This window comes from Ascochyta rabiei, chromosome 7, assembly GCF_004011695.2.
Source record: "Ascochyta rabiei chromosome 7, complete sequence".
NCBI classification, from domain to species: Eukaryota; Fungi; Ascomycota; class Dothideomycetes; order Pleosporales; family Didymellaceae; genus Ascochyta; species Ascochyta rabiei.
The window spans coordinates 1,149,622-1,167,313 of NC_082411.1; the positions used below are offsets into that span (position 1 = coordinate 1,149,622).

The 17,692-nt window shown below is 55.2% G+C and overlaps 5 protein-coding genes across 5 annotated transcripts, besides 4 other annotated features; 3 read left to right on the top strand and 2 right to left on the bottom strand.

Moving 5' to 3' along the window:
• Positions 1–57: 57 nt before the first annotated feature.
• On the top strand, positions 58–1,786 carry EKO05_0004973 (uncharacterized protein; the record flags this gene model as incomplete). The annotated part of the gene is made up of 2 exons (XM_038939235.1): positions 58–860; positions 916–1,786. The coding sequence occupies 2 exons, from the start codon at positions 58–60 to the stop codon at positions 1,784–1,786; spliced, it is 1,674 nt and encodes a 557-aa protein (XP_038799515.1).
• Positions 1,787–1,971: 185 nt separating this feature from the next.
• Positions 1,972–2,517, top strand: EKO05_0004974 (uncharacterized protein; the record flags this gene model as incomplete). The annotated part of the gene is made up of 1 exon (XM_059636499.1): positions 1,972–2,517. The coding sequence occupies one exon, from the start codon at positions 1,972–1,974 to the stop codon at positions 2,515–2,517; it is 546 nt and encodes a 181-aa protein (XP_059492482.1).
• A 1,371-nt stretch (positions 2,518–3,888) lies between these two features.
• EKO05_0004975 (uncharacterized protein) lies at positions 3,889–4,137 on the top strand (the record flags this gene model as incomplete). Its single annotated transcript, XM_059636500.1, has 1 exon — positions 3,889–4,137. The coding sequence occupies one exon, from the start codon at positions 3,889–3,891 to the stop codon at positions 4,135–4,137; it is 249 nt and encodes an 82-aa protein (XP_059492483.1).
• Positions 4,138–6,737: 2,600 nt separating this feature from the next.
• Positions 6,738–8,077, bottom strand: EKO05_0004976 (Serine/threonine protein kinase; the record flags this gene model as incomplete). Its single annotated transcript, XM_038939559.1, has 2 exons — positions 6,738–7,438; positions 7,489–8,077. 2 exons carry the CDS (start codon positions 8,075–8,077, stop codon positions 6,738–6,740), a joined length of 1,290 nt encoding a protein of 429 aa, XP_038799516.1.
• A 264-nt stretch (positions 8,078–8,341) lies between these two features.
• Positions 8,342–8,388: a tandem repeat.
• Positions 8,369–8,419: a tandem repeat.
• Positions 8,420–8,998: 579 nt separating this feature from the next.
• Positions 8,999–9,034: a tandem repeat.
• A 1,157-nt stretch (positions 9,035–10,191) lies between these two features.
• Positions 10,192–10,219: a tandem repeat.
• A 4,281-nt stretch (positions 10,220–14,500) lies between these two features.
• Positions 14,501–17,632, bottom strand: EKO05_0004977 (formin-binding protein; the record flags this gene model as incomplete). The annotated part of the gene is made up of 4 exons (XM_059636501.1): positions 14,501–14,670; positions 14,725–16,882; positions 16,931–17,535; positions 17,587–17,632. 4 exons carry the CDS (start codon positions 17,630–17,632, stop codon positions 14,501–14,503), a joined length of 2,979 nt encoding a protein of 992 aa, XP_059492484.1.
• Positions 17,633–17,692: the final 60 nt, after the last annotated feature.

Here is a 17,692-nt window from a genome sequence, read left to right on the forward strand (position 1 = left end):
GCTATCATGACATGCTAGAGGTAGTCAAGAGTGCCATGGGAAGCGCGCGCAACGTGGATGGGCGAGACGTCATTTTGCGCCAAAGAACCGGCGGCCTCGGCAAGCGCTGCCTCGAACGCCGACTGGTGGACAAACGCGTCGAGGCGCGTCGAGGACATGATTGTCAACATAACCACCAAACAACCTATTCCTCCATTTACAGTCGTAGTCATGAACGAGCCACCTCATAAACGCAGACGAACCTCGTCCCCATCGCAAGCTCCATCTAGCCCGCTACGAAAGCCTCCACGACGGCCGTCTTTTGCATCTCCTACGAAAGCTAGTCTTGCGCGCAACTACCCCAATTTACTACCGACTCGCACGCCGCCTCGCGATGATATCCGATCTCGGGGGAAGCAGGCACTTGCTTTTGTGCTCGGCGAAGATAGGACCCCACCAGAAGGGACGGAAGACGCGGGCGAGGAAGAGTCAGAATTGCCTGCAACCCCATCGCAGGGAGGACTCGAAGGACAGGAAGAGCCGCGTCGAGGGATACTGTTCTCTTCGCCGAGCAAACGTCCGCCTCGTGCACCCAGTGTATTCAAGCGATCTCCTCTGGCAAAAGCACCTTCAAACCAACAAAATCAGCTCACTAGACCTGGGGATGATGTTTTGAGCATAGAAGGACCTCACCAGTCGAAGAAAGTCAGAAAACCACTCCCGGACCCTGAGATCGAGAGGAGGAAGCATTTAAAGGCACAGCTACAAAAGGAGATTGAAGAGCTGGAAACACAAGTGTCGAGATGTACCGATGAGATTATAGCTGAGCAGCAACGTGAGGTAGATGATGTACTGCTGCCTACCCAGCGCACAGATTTGATGTGACTATTTCCACTTGTTCTTCTGCGCCTAACCCAGATACTGACATGATCGCAGCAAGTTCGTCACCAAGGTCAGCGGAGCAGATGCAGAAATTGAACGGCCGACACCGGTGTCAAGTCTCCTGTGCTCTTTCCTGCCATTTTCGAGCTTAACCATACCTCCACCGAAGCAGAAGCATCCAAACAAGCCAGTTCCCTCACATCGGCCATTAGACGTTTCAGACTTTTTGCCATATCTTGAGATGTTCACATCCTTCAAGTTCTCCACACAACTTGGCCTCCCGCGAGGTAAGGTCTTTCCAACCTCTACTCGTGTCCATCAGAAGCACACGATCGAAATAAGTGGCCCTCAGAAGCTCCTCACTGCACAACTGGCTGTCAACATTGATTGTTTAAGCAACGAAGTCATCGATATGCACATCCTCCGTCTGCCGTCCTGGGCTGAGCGTGAGCTGGGTAATTTTATGCGTACAAAAGCGAAAGAGAAGGATCTAGGTAATGCCTGCTGGGCCATAGACTCTTTCTGGAACATTGCAACGAAGCGCGCCAACTACTGGCATCGATGCGAAGAAGCATTCGCTCGACTTGTCCCAGGGCATTTAGTCACAGACAAGAAACATACACTAGCAACCAACACGAAGTCTTCCGTACTCTCGCGAAAAGATCTGAGTCGACACCTGGGACGAGACATGTTCGTTCTGCAAGACGAACACGTTCTGCTAAAAATCAATTGGCGTATTACGTTCGACTGGACTGGTGAGGCGGAGTCGAGTGTGGACATGGAATGTGCTGTGCCTACCGTATGGCAGGAGGCTGATGCGAGCGAGGCATTTCGTAAGATTCCAGAGACGTTCAGTGCACTCCTGCGCACGAAGGGCGCCTTTGCAGCTACACGGATAATGGTCGCGCTGCTGTTTCCGCAGTGAAGGTTGCATGCATGTATTGTATAGTGCGTTGCGAGATATCCAGTCAAATTCCTTCTACTCGGTGAGGGTCGGTACCCTCCATACTATAGCAGAACGAGTAATGCCATCACTAAGGAGGCTGTCGAGGCCTTCAGCGCCTTTCGCCTTCACACGAGGTCCTAGTCACCCGCCTGGACCTCGCCGACATGGAGCTTCGCGGTACTGTGATCATCTCGAGACTCCCTCCTCCTAGAGCTATGCTCAAAACATGGCTCCCCGTCCGGTTCTCGGCGCTCTTCATGCACGTTACAGCATTGGTGGCAGCCCCGCTTCCTGCAAAGCTGGAGACTGATAGGGACCTTTTCAGCTCACGATTCTACTGTCCTTCACTACCTACTCTACGTCCACGGATGTCATCATTGGCATCACCATCGTGCAATCAAGACTACGGTCATTTCCCTCCAGCTCTCCTGATCACGAAGACCGGTCCATCCCCCTTCGGTTTCGCCGTCATGAGCCTAGGATCGATTCTGCTCAGTTCCTTCGCCATTCAGATTCCAGGAGACTTGTGCCTTGAAATCACTCTGCGTGTATCTTTTCCTGGTCTGACAGTCTCAAAAGATCAGGGTACAACGAGCACATCGACCTCTACAGCACATCCAACTCCAACACTAGTCAGTGTGCCTACTAACCGATTCAGAGCCGTGGACGTTGGGATCTTGCTGCGGTTGTTACAGCAGGCTTTTCCCTAGCTCTGCTGAGCATGTGCTTTCGATCTGCGTTCATAGCCGGTGGACGTTCTGGGGAGTGGTATCGCGAGTAGAAACAGGAAAGTGAACGAAGAGAAGGGCGTGAAAGAGGAACAGTGTTTGATTGAACAAGGTAGTAAAGCAAGACCAAAGCAGTTACTACCAGCAATACATCTGTCTAGCACGTGATTCCATCCGCCGTGGGAATCCCCTGTGCTTTCCTCTCGCGCGTTCAAATCCCGTAGCATGGAACCTCCACACTTCCGCTTGCGATGACGCGGCGGTTCTGTTGGACTTGGCAGCTACCGGCGCCGATACCCTTCTCTGGATTCTTCACAACCCACCAGCTTCCATCTCGCTCTTGTGATGGATCGCGAGTACCTGACCCCCACCACCACACCATCCCAACACCCACGAATCAGAAGTCCACGGAGAGTTACATACTCGACGCAGTTTTGTTAGTCGGTAGACCAACACAGCGACGCGAGGAGATGTGCCGAGAAGGATTCTCGTCTATCGCGACCTGTCCCTGTACAAAGACTAGTGCAGACACGAAGCCCACACAGACAGATATCGCCTTCGTTTATCCCTTTCGCTGACTTGCTTTACCTGCACTGTGGCTCGTTCCCCTCCCAGGTGTATCGGATTCTTTGATAGACCTGCATGTCTCCTCTGAAACACCTGGGGTGCAAGATGGTTCTACTGCACGTCAAGTGTCCACTCGCAGATGTCAACTACTACTAGAAGAGGCACGAGAGCGGTCATCAGCAGTTTATGAGCGATGCGAAGAGGGAGCTTGGGTGGTGGAGGGAGTCGGGAAAAGAGAGCGCGCTGATTGTTCGTGTGATCGCGGACTGGAGCGTAGATGTGAGTAAGACGGCTGTTACAAGTACTTTTGGAGGGAATTAAGACCATGGTCGAACTAGCGGTGAACTTGGAAGAAATGGATCGAGCAACTGTTGATGCATGTCCTCAGCATGGTCGGTCAAGGAAGGAAGTGGGGAAGGACTTCGGCGCGTCGCTGAAACTGAAGCTCGAGGTGAGAGCGTAGAGCATTAGCCATCAGTCCATTTGTTGACACAATCACATGTGTGCAATTCGGTGTAGCTAGCAACTTTTCTTTCCCCTGGAAGCTTGACTCGCCAAAGTAGTATGGTAATCAATACTGGGAGCAAATTCATGTCTGCTGCCCAAGGAAACGCCAGAAACATCCATCCCAACGGTCGAATCCACATACCGTCCGCGGCAAACCGATAGACTCGATCATGCACAAGCTGCCAGTCCGATCAAGGACATCCTCGGCCCGTTATACGACGTCTGCGGGCGCTGCAGGCGGCAAAAAGCAAAAAAAGCCTCTGCACGTTTTGCAAAGAAATGTCCCGAGTAGTGTCGAGCTGTAGCCAGCCCAAAAGAAACAGTGCTGTGCGACGAATGTTCCCTGTGGTGTTTGCAGCGAATGGGTCCACTTTACAGCAAGTGGACCCATCGAGCGAGTATGTTGTGCGCTGGCAATTGGCGCCTGTCGTGCCACGTCTGGGGAACATCGCACTAGAGCCTGCGGCTAAGGTTGTAGTACCACGAGGAGCATATCGTGTGAGGTTCGTCGGGAGTGTCTCGGAGTGACACGCAGGAGTGGCGAGTCGTGGTACTGCAAGGGCGGAGGCTGCTACTGTTGTGTGATGCTTGGGTTGGGAGGAGCTTGCCGACAGACCTCTGAGCACGTGGTGGGCTGAGTCAAGGTGATGCAGGCGTTTCGGTCATCCAGAGTCCACAGCGAGAGGTCTGCAGCCATACCTGTATGAAACTGTGTTAGGGTCGTCTTGTGTTGCGGTGTTTACCCTGGCGGTTCCTAGAAACATGATTTGGTGTCGCACTTGGAATTCCTGATCGTCTCGAAAGCACCGTTCAAGCAGGCAAGCTGAACAAGCAGACCAAATGGATAGCCACGGTAAGAGCGCGAAGGCAGACGACGTCGTGGAACCGTGCGTCACAATCCGTGCTTTGACTACTGCGATGCACGAGAAGAGTCTCGGAGAGAAAAGGGAAATCAGAGTTGCATGCGCGGTGGTCAACAAAGCGGCCGCAACACAACAACCGTCGAGGCTGGGCCAGTATTGAACCCGAGGAGTCCTTGTGATATTGTGATACCGTGATACGGTAACACATGCAGGCAGCCACGAAGCTTGACATGGTGGACAAAGCTCGACTGTGTGTACCCGGATGGAACAGCATCATGAATGCAGCTCTCCATTACCCACAAGTTTGCTGATATGCAATCTATGCGAAGGCGAGGTGTCGTGAGAGATGCTTGTGGAACGCTTTTGAGGAACTCCTAGTTGGTAACCTGCCATGCCTGGGAAAGTAAGACAAGGATACGCACTGTCGGTCTCCAGAACAAGGAAGAAGGAAAGGAGAGACAGGTGAACCTACCGTCTCTCGACAGCCTACAAGAAAAGGAAATCAATATTGCGAGATCGACAAGTCTCAACTTAAAGCCAGAGATCAGCCTTGCGAAAGTGGAAATCAATGAACCTTTGGTAGTGTTCCCTACCACTAGCAGCATCCAGTATAAGGGCGGATCCTTGCGCCTGCTCGGCGCACCAACTGAGAGTAGCTCAGTGTGGCGCAAATGACATCTCGTGGGCGCTGCGCACGAGAACGGAGAAGGTTGCAGATGTGAGGTGAGGCATTTCTTTGACAAGGGCAAGGGCAACAAGGGCAGCTGCAAGCAGGGTCGTGATGATTGCCACTTGGCACTAGTGGGTCGCCAGTCCGCACTCGGCTACACTGCAACAAGCGCATTTGCCAACTCGCGTGTTTGACCGGAACGGGGCACGCTTTGGCTGTCCTTTTCATTGTGTCGTCGATCCGGCAACTGGCAACCGTTCAAAGAAACAATCGGAGCGGCGTGACCCATCGAATGTCAATTTTTGCCAACTCCGTCGCAGAAGACGCTATGCTTCGGTTAGGCGTATACGTTTCTTGATTCGTCTGGGCAAGATTACACGACAGGCGTGGGGGCTGAAGCTTAAGGACGTTGGAGTATTACCCGAGAGTGAAAGTCAGCCGAGTGATGATGGGCCGTGTGGCTCGTCCGTGGGCGCATCTTGAGACATGCCAAATCTCGGTGTTTAATAAACCTACGGTTTGATGGCTGCCATCTACGTGTAATCGTGGGCTGAAGCGGTCGATAGAGTGCAGCCGAGAGAGCTACTTCAGCACCGAGGCGCCTTCAACATACACTACGGAAACGAGTATTCACTGAATGCGTCAGATCTCGACTTTGCTCAAATACTCCTTCGATGTCAGACGAACGTTGTCTGGCTCAATCGAGACAGGAGCAGATCTCTCTGTATGCACAGGCGACGTGATCCTTCACCACCGTCGGGAGAAACTACTGCAGACTACACTCTCAGCATGGATGGGGATATGCAAGCCTCGGGCTTAGTGAGGCCGGTGACTTGCTGGTGGATTCCAGCTTACCGCAACCGTCGTCCGTCATACGTCCAGGCTAAGTGCAGCCACCCAGTCTGGTGGAGTGTTAGATGAGAATGAATGCGATTGGCCAGTAATTTCTTTCCGTGTTGACACAAGGTTGATTCCAGGCAGACCACGCGAGAACACCGGCTGAATGGAACAGAGGCGTTGAGTGACTGACCGGATCGAGTGAAATGAGTACGAGGATATGGATGCAATGTGGCACTTGTAGTTTTTGTGTTTGGCAACCAGCAACTGGCGTTGCGATGCCTCTGTATCTTTTGATTTGTGTCTGATATGCCGCGGGGCGAGGTTGACGTCCTCGTTGTTGAGCTAGCTACGGTACAGTGTGGGCTGTGCCCTGGTATCTTTGATTGAATAGCGAAAAGTGGTAACGGTCAAACCGCGTCAAGATCCCATGTCTTATTGCAACTCCGTGTAAATGCGTGATTGTGCCAACTCCTCCTTATTTTTGAAAGAAAAAACGAAACGTGTATACAAGGGGAAAGGGAGCTTCGCACCGTCAAGGTTGCGGCTCCCAAAGTTAAACGTATTTTGCTGATGGAAAGTCTAGGTCCGGGCAAGGCAAAGTCCGGGAGGCTCTAAAATGAGACATCGAGAGCCAGTAAACGCCTATCGTGGAAACAGTAACACCGCTATCATGGCATCGTAGCTTTTGAAAATCCGGAAGAAAACAAAACGTCGTAGAGAAGCGTATTCGGCGTGAATTGGCCTTGAAAGGCGCTCTAGTGAACGTGGACCGGTGCAGCCATCATTGAGGGCTGGAAGGACACATGCTTGACCAGGTTGGCGGCGTGGATGAAAGGCTGGAACCAGTTGTTGGTGGGAGGGGGAGAAACGTATTGTTGCTGAGGAACCCGAGAAGAGAACTTCTGGGTAGGAGCGTTGTAGACGTTCTGGTAGGAAGATGTGGACGAGGAAGATGACGCTGACGAACATGCAGAGAACATAGAGTCGTTGTCTGAGTTGGAGCTTCCAGACGAAGTGGAGTGCTGAGGGTAGAAGGCCGGAGCGTACACGGCGCCAGGCAAAGGAGCCATGGAAGGAACAGCGGGAGCATGCTGATAGCACTCGTAGTAAGGGCTGAGAGGAGGCGAGGGCAGAGGAGTGGAGACGACCGACTTTGTGGCCGTGAAAGTGGGGCAGTTCAAAATCATCTGCCTAAGCTCTGGGATAGTGGCTCTCCTCGCAGGGTTGAAATCAAAGACGCGCCTCAGGATGGCATCAAGCTCCAAAGAGATAGGGAGGATAGTCCTGAGGAAGGTGGGGTCTTTCATGAAAGCACGGAAAGTGCTGTCCTCGGAAGACGCACGCTTCCAAGGATTGCGTCCACAGGTGAGGTTGACGAGGATGACTCCTAGGCTCCAGACGTCATTGGGTGCCGAGGCATAGCAAGAGTATGCCTTGGGCGCGGAAGTTTGACACTCTGCTAGAATTAGTATGCGAACGTATTCTCAAAGGGCTACTTGAACCTACCGGGAGACATGTAAAAGGTGGAGCCGCATCCAAAGTCAGAGGTAACGTGATCAGTAGTGGCCAGTCCAAAATCGGCCAGCTTGCAGGTCATGCCTTGGTCGGTGACCAAGACGTTTTCAGGCTTGAGATCCCTGTGGTAGATTCCAATAGAGTGGCAGTACTCAACAGCATCGAGGATTTGAAGAAAAGCACGTTTGGCCCAGACATCGTTACCGACAAACTTGCCCTGCTCAGTGATGTTTGAAAAAAGATCACCTTCCGGGCAGTACTCGATAACGACGTAGGTGCAGTCAGGAGCATCCATGATCTTGACCAGAGAGACAACGTTGGGGTGTGCGCTAGCTTGGTGGTGGAGCTGGATCTCTCGCTGCTGGAACTTGCGTTGACGGGGCTCAAGGCCGATCTTGTTAAGCGCCTTTACAGCATAGGGAATGTTGGTCTGGATGTCGACGGCGGTGTAGACGACTCCATACGCTCCCACTCCGAGGACGCCAGTGAGTTGCAGCCTACCAGCGAGAATTTGGCCCAATCGGTCTTCCGGCGCACAGAATCCATTTGGGGTGGGAGATGCGGGCGGCGACGGGTACATGCTGCGAGTGAGAGAGTAGCAAAGTCCTCCTAGGTCCAGTCAAGGCCTCGAGGACGGAGAAGTGAATCCTGGGGAAAAAGAAAGGATCCAAGGGGTTTGAGCAGTTGCAGCAAGAGCAGTACGGTATAGTTATCCAAACACGGTTAGGTCGGGTGACCTGGGGCAGAAGAGGTAAGGGAAAGAGGATGTGGTGGAGGTGTTGGAAGGGCGGAGAGAGCAACGATGTAGTACGTTTGACTTTTGGCAAGGAACGTGTAGGAGCGGGTAGTAGAAGTAGTAGTAGCAGCAGCAGTAGTGGTGGTAGTGGTGGTGGGTGTGTTCGAGCCGGTGGATGGGTGGTGGCCGGGTATGAGGCGGGATATGATGTATGTTCAGCGAGCACGGCTGGGCAGCAGTGATAAAGATTGCGCGCAGAGGAGGGCCCTGTCAGCTATTGGCTTATGAGACGCCCCAGTTTTCCGTAAATATAGGGAAGGATGAGCCTGGGAGCGGCGCTATGACGAAGAAGGATGGGCCTACAGGCCGGCTGCAGTCCATCAGCGACGCATGCCATGGCCGGCACGCAGACGGGCGCGCACTAAAACACTGAAGACCCACTAGCGTGCAGGGAGGCAAAAGTGAGGGAGGGCAGTGTGAGTCCGTCTTTACCGTGTGCGCTCTAGTGGCGACGGTCATGCAGCCACCGAGGCCTTGTTCTTGACTCAGGTGAATCATGCCTCTGAGTCCACAGCCCGCTGGGCGGCTGTGGGCAGCAGCGAATCAGCAGCGCGTCACTAGGGCCACGGTGACACACCCACGACGGCTCAACACACGCGCAGTCTGGGGTTTGACGCTCGAATTGCAGCAGGTTCGAGGCACCAGAGCGAGAGGGTGCAGCAGACGATGCGCCAGATGGGCAGCGGACCGGCGCCGTGTGTGGCGGCAGTGCAGTGCAGTGCAGTGAGCGAGTGCACTGCACCGGACCACTCCCTCTCCGTGCTTTGTCCTCTGGAGCCTGCACAAGCGCTCGTCAGCCCACAGGAAGAAGACGTTTTCAAAGGGCGACGACAGCGATCTTGTCCAAGCCTCGCGTTGCACACGACACTGGCTGCCATGATTCGTTGCCCCTGACGAGTGTGTGCGGACAGCCACGGTCAAAAACAAGCGCGCCTCGCCCCAACCAGAAGGCTGAGGATCGAAAACGATGCCGCAGCCGGTTAGCGCGGGTGGGAGACGTGGTCAAGCTCGCGAAAGCTTACGACGTCTCGTGTGCACAGCGCGCAGCGTGCACGGCCGGCGTTCGATAGCCTCTGCCCTCGCTGGCTGCGTGTCCATGTCGAGGTGCACTGTGACGCATCCGGCCGGCACCGTCGACGATCCTGCAACGCCTGCGGCGGAGCTTGGAACGCGAAAGTTTCTGTTTGATCTTCTGCCCGTCGACGCTGGCGCCGACGCCGACAGGGTGTGCTCAAACTTCAAAGACGGCATTGATGACGGTCGCCTGCCACCCTGCCCAGGGCTGCTTTGGGTTTCGTGTTGGTGGAGCAACGCGCTCGCGGGCGGTGCGCTTCCCACCATCGCTGCCCTCCAATTTGGTTCCCGCAATTGTTGAACAAGGCCGAGCTGGCTCGAACATTTGCAGCGCCAAAAAGCGTTGGCGATGACACATGGCAGTTGGGGCCCGATTGGCACGCAGCCACCACCCACCACTCGTCCAAAGTTCGAAACCTTGTCGTGCTGGGCGTCGCCCTACATGTGCCTAACCGCCCATTGGCCTCCCAATATATTGTCAATCGCCGCTGACTAACGCCCCCCCCCCTCCAAGACAAGCCTTCGTGCCTTCCATTGGCCGCCTGGCGCAAGTGGCGCGCCAGAAGCCGCTGGCTTTTCCAGACCTTCACGCCTGGCGAATGATGTCGGAGATTATTTAGGATATGCAGCCAGTCACAATGTTGGGTGTGGAGGGAGCCAACCACTTGTTTCATTCGACTGACGGTCTTGTGACCTGGGAGTCACCGCCTCGCCAGCCCTCTCACTCTCTCACACCGGCCTCGTTGTCTGATTCGCAAGCAGAAACGAGAAACGATTGCGCAATGTCCGTGGCGCCAACCTCGCAGAGAACTGCTTCGCCTGTGGCAGGCAGCAGCACCAGCAGCACCGGCACCGTGTCTGACAGCCATGGTGAGGTCTGGAAGGCGCCCAGGATCGAGCACAGAACGGGCTTCGTCGCCTCGTATCGCCCACCCGTTGGCAAGGTACACGACCGCGCTTGTCCGCAGAGAGACCGTCTCCACTAGGGTCGGGGCCAGACTACGGGACATGCGCGAGCGAAGGCAGCCGTCGAAGAACCTGCATCGTTTTTCTCTTCTTTTTGCTCTCCGCCGTCATCCGTGCACACGCACTGATCAGCCAAGCTGGCCTTCCCGTAGCTAAAAGTTGCGAACGGGAGTCTGTGAGCGAAGGGGACCGACGATCACATCTGAGCGAAATTGCTACCGGCAACCTCTGTCACGCTGGCGCATGCATCACGCCTTGAACGGCACTGGTTCCATGAACATGTTGTCGAGCCCACAGCTTGGTCTGCCTAGCGAGCGGTTCGTCCTTGGTCGTCCAGACGATGCATGCACTCCATTTGCCGCTCTCATCAGCTCAACGCAATCTTCTCAACAGCCATCTGCTGCACGGAAGCGGCGCAAAGGCTCGTTTGTCCAAGTTTCTTTTCCTCTGGCCGCCTGCTCGACTGCCGCTGCCCAGCTCATCGTGCGCCTGAGGTGCGAAGTGGTCGCCTCGATTCAGGGCCTGCATACACCGGTGGGTAACGGGCTGGACAGGCCCTCCCCACAAGCAGCGGAGTCGTTGCTGTCAGACTAGGTACACCCTTCACCGCTGCTTTGCTTGTCTCTGGTTGGCACACACCAGCCCTTCACTTTGCTTCGCCCTCATCACGGCTGCCACCTGTCCCATCTTCCAAGCCAGGCTATCGTTATCGATATGCCCCTCGACGCCCCGCCATCGCCATCTCCATCTGCACCTCTTCCAACTAACGACAACCGTTCGAGCAAGGGACACTACGCCCTGGTCCAATCAACCAGTCTGCAGCCATCGTGATCACCCACAGCATACGCAACGTGGCGCCGTCCGAGCCAAGGACAGACGGCTCCATCAGCGCTATGGGCCAACAATCATCTCTGGTGCGGCAGACCAAGCGCTTCTTGCGCTGCTTCCAGACCTTGAGGTTCCACATGAATGGCAAGCTTGCTGACGAATGATGCACTCACGATATTCCTACTGGCGCCAGATGTGTGTTACGTCCAACGCATGCACGTACTCCGGCGTACGAGTACTCTTCGTTCAATACGCTCAACAATAGTCGGTCAACGATCCTCAGCTGTGACTTTCCTCTTTCACGTCCACCTGCAATCTCAAGTGCCGTCTACTTGTAATTCACACTAGCTACTCGACCCGGAATGGGCACGATCAGACCCCAACCGTTTCGCAGCTTTACACGAGACGCATGGGCCAGCCCGTCGAAACTGTAACGGCACGGTAGACAAGCCCAGGCAGATGGATCTTGCGACATCATTCCACAGGCTGACTACTTGCTGCACGAGCGGCAAGTCTCGCGAGCACAAGTCCAGACGCTCTATTCATGGCCTTGAGGCGAAGAAACATGAGTGGGCCTTCGACAGTACTGCATGATCGTCTGTCACTTTGTAACCGATCCTGAGGCTTGGTCAGGTTCGACTTGGCACGTTGACCGCTTGGAGAACAGCAGGGTGGAAGTCGGATCTCTGGATGCCCATGTCCTGACATCTCGACGGGATGCACATGCGAGACAAGACCGTCAGACGAGCTTACTTTGGCGACGACCGTGTGGTAAGTTCAGCAAGCGGTCTCACCATGCTGCGCCTAGTTGGTACACATCGCCGGCAGCCGAATTCTTTTGCACACTGTCAGCCACAATCGCTTGCTGCCGTGGTTCATCTTGGTTCGCATCCTCCTGACTCGGTCCATCTCCCGACTGTCTGGGTTGGTGTAGAGTTACTTCGTTGCCCGAGAAACGCTATCCAATTGTCCATGGTGATGAGAGGGACGATTCGCGCTCGCGTTGGCTGTTCACCGATTGTCTTGAACCAGAGGTCATCTCTTGTGGCTCAGCTCCTACATTGCTATCGCTATACAGTGTGCTCGTAGAACGTCCAGCAAGCACATCGAGCACCGCTCAAGGCTGTGAGAACTGCCAGTACGGGGTTTCCGCTTCAGTGTGTTCGGACCGGTTTGGGCAGCTGCCCAACGACTCCTTGGGTCTAAAAGTACACATCAGCCAGGTATCTAGTAGCTCCAGTGCAGCCTCTTGAGACACCTGGGAGACAGTGGTGTCCAAGAAGGTCGCAAGCAAAGACTTTTTCAGCAGAAACATGTCTCTTGAGTGACAGCATCTATCACAAGCAAGATTCCAGAAAACAAACACTGCACCAATCCCAAACGCTCAAGGCTTATACCAACAACACCACCTACCAGCAGCACCCACAGCGCGCCTCACGATCAGCACTTCTCCATGCACTACCCCTGTCAAGGAGCCTACAAATAGCTACGGATCCTGTGCTAACCGCCTCGCCAGTCGCCCATCAGGTCGCCCATTAGGTCCCCGTTTATGCCGTCCATATCTATCGGCGCGAACCAAAATATGGATCATGAAACATGACACCGCAAGATGGAGTTGGTAGTGCGGCGCAGCACTGTGGATGCTGACATGACGAGGTGGGCGGCAATGAGGTTGGGCGCCTAGGTTGGACATTACGAACTGCCTCACGGTGCGTCTCGGAGTTGGGCAAGGCGGCGCCTGGGACGTATACGGAATGAGAGCATGTTGAGTTGTGCTGTATCGCAGACCTTGGGCGGAAATGAACACCTCCCTCAGATAAGAGAGAATATCTCAGGAAAGCATGACCAGCATCTAGTACCGCTATTTGGAAGTGGCGAGAATGTTGCTTGCATGGTCAGCTTGTTATTCAGGGTGTGACTGGTACTGGTGTCTTTGCTCTGTAAGATATCACAGTCACCAAAAGTGTACACACGGGAATCAGTACCACTGACAAGTTCGACTGTCCCTCATCCTCTCCCGTGACCATTTCCAGTCTCGCAGCATCTGTCACACCATATTCAACCATCCTCCCCTCTCGTCACCTCACCCCGAGTCTGCATCCATCACCACCGCTTACTCGCAACGTCCCCGCCTCGTTCTTTCGCCAACCCGATCCGCATTCCATGGCACAGGCGCAACAGCCAGTGCAACAATCGCAAGCAGAGAAAACGTCCAGCCCACGCCCAGCTGCTCGAGCAATCGGTTCGAAAGCAGCAGTGCTGAACGGCCTAGAATCGACCGAAAGAGCGTGCTTGCTGCTGCGCCAGACGCCGAGTGTAGGGCGTAGCCAACGCGAGCCAACGACTCTGCAAAGTGAAGGAATCGCAGAGGCGTGTACAGTTGTTCGCTGAAGGAAGGCAGACGTGCAATGCAGCAACACGGCAACGCGACTCGGAACAACCCATAGACTCGCGACCATCCAACGCACAGCCTTCCGAGCGGTGCAGATCCACCAGCACCCACCCAGCCTCGACGATCGGCCAGGAATCGCTCATCGCCAGCACTGCGTATCCCGGCCCCTCGTCGCCCATCCCGGCACTGGCCACCACGCGAGCCAGTGTCTCGCCCGCGATGCCTGGGTGCACAGCCCCGATTTGTCCCAGCGGCCCTGCGCAGTCAGCGGAGGGGCTTCTCTGCGCATCGTCGGGTAGGCCTCGCCCCGTGTCAGACGTAGTGGCTGCGTGGATTTGGGTTTTCCCTTCTCACCACGGCACGGCACAGCGTTGCTGGATAGAGTGGCTGAACAAGCGAGATACTCGACGACAAGACAAGTGGGTACCTGTCGCACTTCCTCGCTGATGCGTGTGGCCAGTGATACTACTGGGTGTAGCACAGTCCGGGAAAAGGGGACGAGAGTTTTAGAAAGAAAAAAAAGCCTTGTAGGTGCTGGAAGCTATGATGATAGCAAACAGTGACTTCCTAGGCTCGAGGCATGGTGACGTGCCACTCTCTTTACTTGTTGACTGTCGCAGGGCTGATGGGTATGCGAACCATTGCGCTACAAGAGGTAACCTTTCAGTCATGTGTGAATTGCATGTGAGTGCACTGGGTCGGATGCCTAGACCATTTGAGGCAGCCATGTACAATTTTCGCTGCTTTGCTCGGGTAACATGAGAACAAAACCTTCCACTACACTGATGTACTAAAAACGAATGGCGCCCGCTAATCGCAGTCGGATCACAAGAAATCAACCAGAGCCAACACACCTTGAGCAACCGTAAAAGAGGGGAATATGCAAAAGTCGCTGAAGCCAACACAATCACAATGCCAAAATCACCCGCTCTTCACCCACCAGGGGTTCAGCATGGCTGTAGGTAGTTCGAAGGGACAAGACCAGGCCTGCCGTTCTTACCCACGGCCTCTGCTTCCCACCATCCATCGTCTTGGAGGCGAAGCACGGCAAGAATGTCGCCCTTCTGGAACGCAAGTTCTTCAGGGATCTGTGCTGTGTACGAGTACATTGCACGAGCTGTGAGAGTTGTCAGTGATCTGGTTCTAGCACTCCATGGTGTGAGTAACCTACAGTAGTTCAAGATGATGCGTCCATCCCTGTTGTAGTTCTTCGGCTCTGCCAGACTCTTGCTGCGTGCTCTGGACTCGGCCCGCACGGAGCTTCCACTTCCACCACCTCCTCCCCCGTAGTACGAACTCTGTGGTCGGCCGCGTATACTGCCACCATACACAGATCCGTCACCTCGTTCGCTGCCTGCCATAGACATCGCCACTCCACTGTGCGAGCTGGGTGGTCGGTCGTTCGACTGGCGGAATGCTGGTTGAGGACTGACAGCTCGAGAGCTAGGAGCCGCGCGAGATCCTGGTCGCGACTGCGCGTAGGCTGGCTGTGGTGGCTGTGGCGATGCTGCCCGGGGCATCGAGTTCATAGCAGGAGAAGCACCTCGCGTGGATGAATACGAGTTGCGCCCAACTGGAGTACCATAGGCTTGAGCTGGGGCAGTAGCAGTTTGCGCGCGTGGTCGTCCACTAGCAGTCGAGGCCGCATATGGGTTTGGCGATGCTGAACGATTGTAGCTAGCAGTAGGAGCAGGCGACTGTTGTTGACGCTGGGCAGGTCGGTAAGTGGACGGCGATGCAGGTGCTTGGCCCTGCGACGACCGTTGTTGTGCTGTGTATAGACTAGGTCTCGGGCTAGTAGCACGATTTGGTGCAGGAGATGTCGCCCGTGGAGGCTCTTGCTGAGTGGTGCCTCGTGTTGGGGGTCGTGATCCGGCGTTACCATTGAACACGTTCGCTTTTTGATTCACATACATCTCGGTCGTCTTCTGCATCTGGCGGGCGGTATGTGCTGGTTTAGGAGCGCCAAGACGGGACATTGGTGGTTGCTCGTAAGACGGTGGTGGTGTGCCGCGCTTCGCGGCGTTCAAGTTCACGTTGGTCAACGGCGTCGGCGCACCTCCTGGTATCTTTGTGCCAACAGCGGGCGTGGCTGGAGGCTGCGGTGTGGCCAGGCCGTGGAACTTGTCGGCAGACACACGCAGAGTGCCTTGCTTTGTGACGCCTCTGAGTTCTTCGAGAGCCGCTGCAATGGGATCGAGCTCCTCAAGCGGCTCCTGCTGGTTCTGCTGTTGCTGTTTCTTCTTGTCAGGCGACGCCACGTCGAACACATTGTTCCCTACGTTCAACTGGAAGTTGGCCCGTGGGTCGACTGGCTCAGGACTGGCAGATCGCGTAGCATCTTGTACCATGGGCTGACGGTTAGCCCTAGCAAGTGGGCGAGTGGGGCTGACATTTTCGTTGGTATTCTGTCGCGATGCAGGAGCCCATGTGTTGCGGCTTGTCGGTGTGATCGATGCTAGTGTCTCAACCTCAGGCTTGCTCTTCCTGCGGCCAAAAGGACTGTTGAAAAAAACCCGTTTCTTTTGGAAAGAAGTCTCCTCTACAGGACTCGACTCAGGGAATGAGGATGGTGGCATTGGCTTGCCAGGCGATGCTGACCCACTGGGTGGCTCGACACTGGAGAAGGAGTTCAAATCCGAGTGGTCACTGTGCGAGTCTCGGCTTGGAGGCCGGATCGGACTTGAGATGGTGCTCCGATCAGACTGTGCTGCAGGTCGACAGAACTGCGTCATGCCGTCTGCCGGGTAGTCATTGTACGGGGCCTGACTTTGCTGGTACTGTTGACGTGCTTGCTGTTGTGCTTGCACCAGACGTGGGTCAGGCTGCACTGTGCGAGAGGCTGTCGAGGGACGAGGTACCTGCTGTGGCTCGGCAGGCTGTCGTGGTGGTGGGACGTTGATCTGATCCTGCGGAATGGCAATTGGTTGGGTGTCGTGCTGCAAGCCCAATTCCCTTGCCAAAGGATTGTTGGGGTCATGGTGGGATTCGAAGACCGAGATTGGTGGAGACGAAGCGCGGTACGACGGATTCATAGTCCTTGCAAACTGCGCCACGGAGTAGTTCTCATCATCGGATACTTGTGACGAGGTTTCGGCGTCTCCACGGCAGAAGTTGATGAACTTTGGCGGATCGGGTATCTCCTGACCGGTTCCACTGTCGGTGATGAAGTTGGTAATGTCCTTCTCTACATCGCAGTCCTCGAGCGACAGACGCATCTTCTCGCACGAACCGTCGTCACTGACGCACACTGTCGAGGCGATGTTTGCAAAGTTCCACAAGCTGCTCTTGGTGTAATCAATGCGCTCCTCTTCGAGATCCTGGAATTTCTAGAGAGCTGTCAGCAGGAACACTTGCATTGCGAGAAGCCGACTTACGTCGCAGGCGGCCTTCCAATCCCTGTTCCAGCGACCCGTTGTCTCCTCTAGCACCTTCACTGCGGCTTCGTACTCTGCGCTTGTGGTGGACAGGTTGATCTGCGTCTTCTCCAGCCTGGCCTTGTTCTTCCGCTCCTCGTGGCCCATGACCATGTGCGCCTGTGCAAGGAAACCCTTGATCTTCAAACAGTCCTGTTCGTAGCGATCGCGTGCCTTGTTGACTGTGGCTGTCTGCTGCATCTTGAGCTTCAAGAGCTTCTCTATGCCGTTTTGCACAATCTTCCTGCGCTCCTTCATGCCGCCTGCGAACGCTTGCAGCGGCTCCTCCAGCTCTGTGTGCATCTGCTGGGCGACGCTCTGGTGGGCCTTGCCCATGGACTCGACCTCGGCCCGTATGACATCGCACGACATTCGCAGGGTGCCTGTTTCTGAGGACCCGAGGGGCTTTCGAGAAAGCTGCAGCAGCTTCTTGGAGTAGTCTTCCTCGATGGCTGCTCGGGCCGCGTAGAAGGCTTTCAGCTCGTCGTTGGTGACCTTGGCAAAGTGCATGCGGTCCAGCATGGGCCCAACGCCGGCATCGTCTTTGCCCCAGAAGTTGTTGGCAACTGAGCTGTTAGCGGGGCGTGGGCGGGGGGGAGGGTGGAGAGTGGACTTGCAGGAAAGAGATACCGAAGGCACCTCTGATACCGGTGTGCCTGGCATCGTGCCGGCTGTTTACGTGCTGGAACGGGTGCACGACGTGGCAGCGAGTGGTGCGCAGGG